This window comes from Apteryx rowi, unplaced genomic scaffold, assembly GCF_003343035.1.
Source record: "Apteryx rowi isolate R43461 unplaced genomic scaffold, aptRow1 scaffold_1890, whole genome shotgun sequence".
In the NCBI taxonomy this organism is placed as follows: Eukaryota; Metazoa; Chordata; class Aves; order Apterygiformes; family Apterygidae; genus Apteryx; species Apteryx rowi.
In genome coordinates, this window is record NW_020448186.1 from 5,141 (window position 1) to 8,567 (window position 3,427).

The window sequence follows — 3,427 nt, forward strand, 5'->3', positions numbered from 1 at the left end:
TGGTGGCACCTCCCATGACAGCACCTCCCATGATGGCATCTCCCATGGTGGCACCTCCAACGGTGGTGACCTCTCCCATGACGGCATCTCCCATGACGGCATCTCCCACGGTGGCACCTCCCGCGGCTTCCTCCTCCACCTCTCCAACCACCCCCGGTGGCCCCACCGCCTCTTCCACCTCCTCCTCCTCCTCCTCCTGCCCACAGCTCCTTCGCAGGGGGCCACCTTCAAGGTGGGGGTGATGGGTCCTTGGAGCTGCGACCCTCTCCTGGCCCGGGCCCTGCCCGACGTGGCCTCCCGCTTGGCCGTCACCCGACTCAACCGAGACCCGACGTTCAACGGRGGCTACTGGTGGGACGCGGTGGTGCTGCCGGAGGCGTGCGACACCCCCCGGGCCGTGGCGGGGCTGTTGGGCGCCGAACGCTACGTGGCGGCGTTGGTGGGACCTCTCAACCCGGCGGCTTGCGGGGCCGCGGGTCTCCTGGCCGCCGCTTGGAACAAGCCCTTGGTGTCCTGGGGGTGCTTGGGTCCACCGGACGGGTGGCCCACCTTGACGGCGCCGTTGCCGGCCCCCGCCGGGTTGCTTCACGCCGTCCTGCGCTTCTTCCGTTGGGCCCACGTGGCCGTGGTCACCGGCCGCCACGACCTCTGGCGCGAGGTGGGGCAGGGTTTGGCCGACGGGCTCCGGGCTCGGGGGCTTCCCGTCACCGTGGTCACCTCCGCCGGTCCCCGCGAGGACGAGGCTCGAGACGCCCTGCGGCGGGTGCAGCGGGCCAACGGCGTCAGAGGTGCGGGGAGGAGGGTGGGAAGGGGGAGAGGGGACGGTGGGAGGAGGAGGAGGTTGGGATGGAGGAAGGAGGGATGGGTGGAGGAGGTGGGCACGGATGGAGGGAGGAAGGGTGGAGGGAGATGGAGATGGTCGGGAGAAGGAGAACTGGAGATGGAGGAGGTGAGCATGGATGGATGGAAGAAGGGTGGATGGAGATGGTTGGGTGAAGGAGAGCTGGAGATGGAGGAGGTGAGCATGGATGGTGGAAGAAGGATGGAGATGGAGGAGGTTGGGAGAAGGACAACTGGAGATGGAAGAGGTGAGCATGGATGGATGGAGGAAGGAAGGAGATGGAGATGGTTGGGTGAAGGAGAACTGGAGATGGAGGAGGTGAGCATGGATGGATGGAGGAAGGNTGAGCATGGATGGATGGAGGAAGGAAGGAGATGGAGATGGTTGGGTGAAGGAGAACTGGAGATGGAGGAGGTGAGCATGGATGGATGGAGGAAGGGTGGATGGAGATAGAGATGGTTGGGTGAAGGACAGCTGGAGATGGAGGAGGTGGGCAGGGATGGCAGGAGGAAGGATGGAGATGGTGATGGTTGGGTGAAGGATGGCTGGAGATGGAGAAGGGCATGGATGGATGGAGGAAGGACAGATGGAGATGGAGACGGTTGGGTGAAGGATGGCTGGAGGTGGGCATGGACAGAGGAAAGAGGGATGGATGGATGGAGATAGCATGTTGGAATGGATGGAAGAAGGAAGGATGGAGAGATGGAGAAGGTTGGATGAAGGATAGCTAGAGGTGGGCACAGATGGATGTAGGAAGGATGGATGGACATAGAGATGGTTGGGTGAAGGATGGCTGGAAATGGCCAGGGTGGGCATGGACAGATGAAGGAGTTGGGCATGGATGGATAGATGGAGGAAGGACAGATGGTGAAGGTGGGCATGGACGGATGAAGGAAGGATGGCTGGAGATGGAGATGGTTGGGTGAAGGACAGCAGGAGATGGAGGAGGTGGGCATGAATAGCTGGAGGAAGGCTGGGTGGAGATAGAAGAGGTGGCTACGGACGGATGGAGAAAGGACGGATGGAGATGGAGGAGGTGGGCATGGGTGGATGGAGGAAGGACAGCTGGAGATGGAGATGGTTGGGTGAAGGACAGCTGGAGATGGAGGAGGTGGGCATGGATGGATGGAGGAAGGATGGATGGAGATGAAGGAGGTGGAGATGGATGGATGGAGGAAGGATGGATGGAGATGGAGGAGGTGGGCATGGATGGATGGAGGAAGGATGGATGGAGATGGTTGGGTGAAGGACAGCTGGAGATGGAGGAGGTGGGCATGGGCGGATGGAAGAAGGATGGATGGATGGAGATGGAGGAGGTGGGGATGGATGGATGGAGGAAGGATGGATGAAGATGGAGGAGGTGGGCATGGGTGGATGGAGGAAGGATGGATGGATGGAGATGGAGGAGGTGGGGATGTATGGATGGAGGAAGGATGGATGAAGATGGAGGAGGTGGGCATGGGTGGATGGAGGAAGGAAGGATGGATGGAGATGGAGGAGGTGGGCATGGATGGATGGATGAAAGAAGGATGGAGATGGTTGGGTGAAGGACAGCNTGGATGGATGGATGAAAGAAGGATGGAGATGGTTGGGTGAAGGACAGCAGGAGATGGAGGAGGTGCCCTTGGATAGATGGGTGAAGAACGTCAGGAGATGGCAGCAGCAGGCACGCATGGCCGACCCAAAGCTAACCAAGGGCCGCGGCGGGTGGCCAGGGTGGGTGACCGAGGTGACCCACCCCGCGACTCACCCCGACCACCGCCCCGGCCGGCAGCGGTGGTGCTGTGCATGCACTCGGCGCTGCTGGGCGGCGAGGAGCAGCGGGTGCTGCTGGAGAAGGCGGCGGACATGCGCATGACCGACGGCACCTACGTCTTCATCCCCTACGACGTCCTCGCCTTCCCCCTGCCCTACCGCCGCCTGCCCTACGCCGTCCTGGCCAACAACACCAAGCTGCGCCTGGCCTACGACGCCGTCCTCACCGTCACCGTCGACTCGCCCCGGCTGGGCTTCCACGAGGTCCTGCGCCAAGCCCAGGAGGCCTACGAGGTCCCCGGCCACGTCAACCCCACCCAGGTGTGTGGGTGGAGAGGGATGGAGCACCACCGTGGGGCTGGGCTGGGGTGGCTGGAGTCATCGGTGGACGCTGGGGTGGACGTGGTTGGTGGAGAACCCGGCTGGAGGGCTTCGGGTGGTGGCATCCGTGGCCTGCTGGTGCTGGAGAGAGGGGACCATGGTCAACGGGTGTCGGGTGGAGGTGACTGCGGCCAATGGGACTCAAGGAGAGAAGATGCGGCCAATGGGAGCGAGGTGGAGGTGGTCACGGCCAACGGGAGCAGTGTGGAGATGGTCATGGCCAGGGAGGGGTGGAATGGAGATGACCCTGGCCAATGGGCATTGGGTAGCCAATGGCCAGTGGGCATTGGGTGGAGGAGACCGTGGCCAACAGGTGGTGGGCAGAGAGGATGATGGCCAATGGGAGCCGGCTAGAGTTGACTGTGGCCAATGGGACGTGTGGAGAGATGACCATGGCCAATGGGAGCAGAGTGGAGATGACCATGGCCAACAGGAGCAGGCTGGAGGTGG

The 3,427-nt window shown here is 62.5% G+C and overlaps 1 protein-coding gene across 1 annotated transcript in view; it reads left to right on the forward strand.

The window, feature by feature from the left end:
* Positions 1 to 32: 32 nt before the first annotated feature.
* LOC112964210 (retinal guanylyl cyclase 1-like) overlaps positions 33 to 3,427 on the forward strand; it is a gene marked incomplete at its 3' end in the record, with an annotated part of 8,957 nt that continues 5,562 nt past the window's right edge. The window contains exons 1-3 of the mRNA XM_026061989.1: positions 33 to 156; positions 207 to 788; positions 2,616 to 2,917. Of these exons, the coding sequence (XP_025917774.1) occupies positions 33 to 156; positions 207 to 788; positions 2,616 to 2,917 (1,008 nt within the window). The remainder of the gene's footprint in view (positions 157 to 206; positions 789 to 2,615; positions 2,918 to 3,427) is intronic.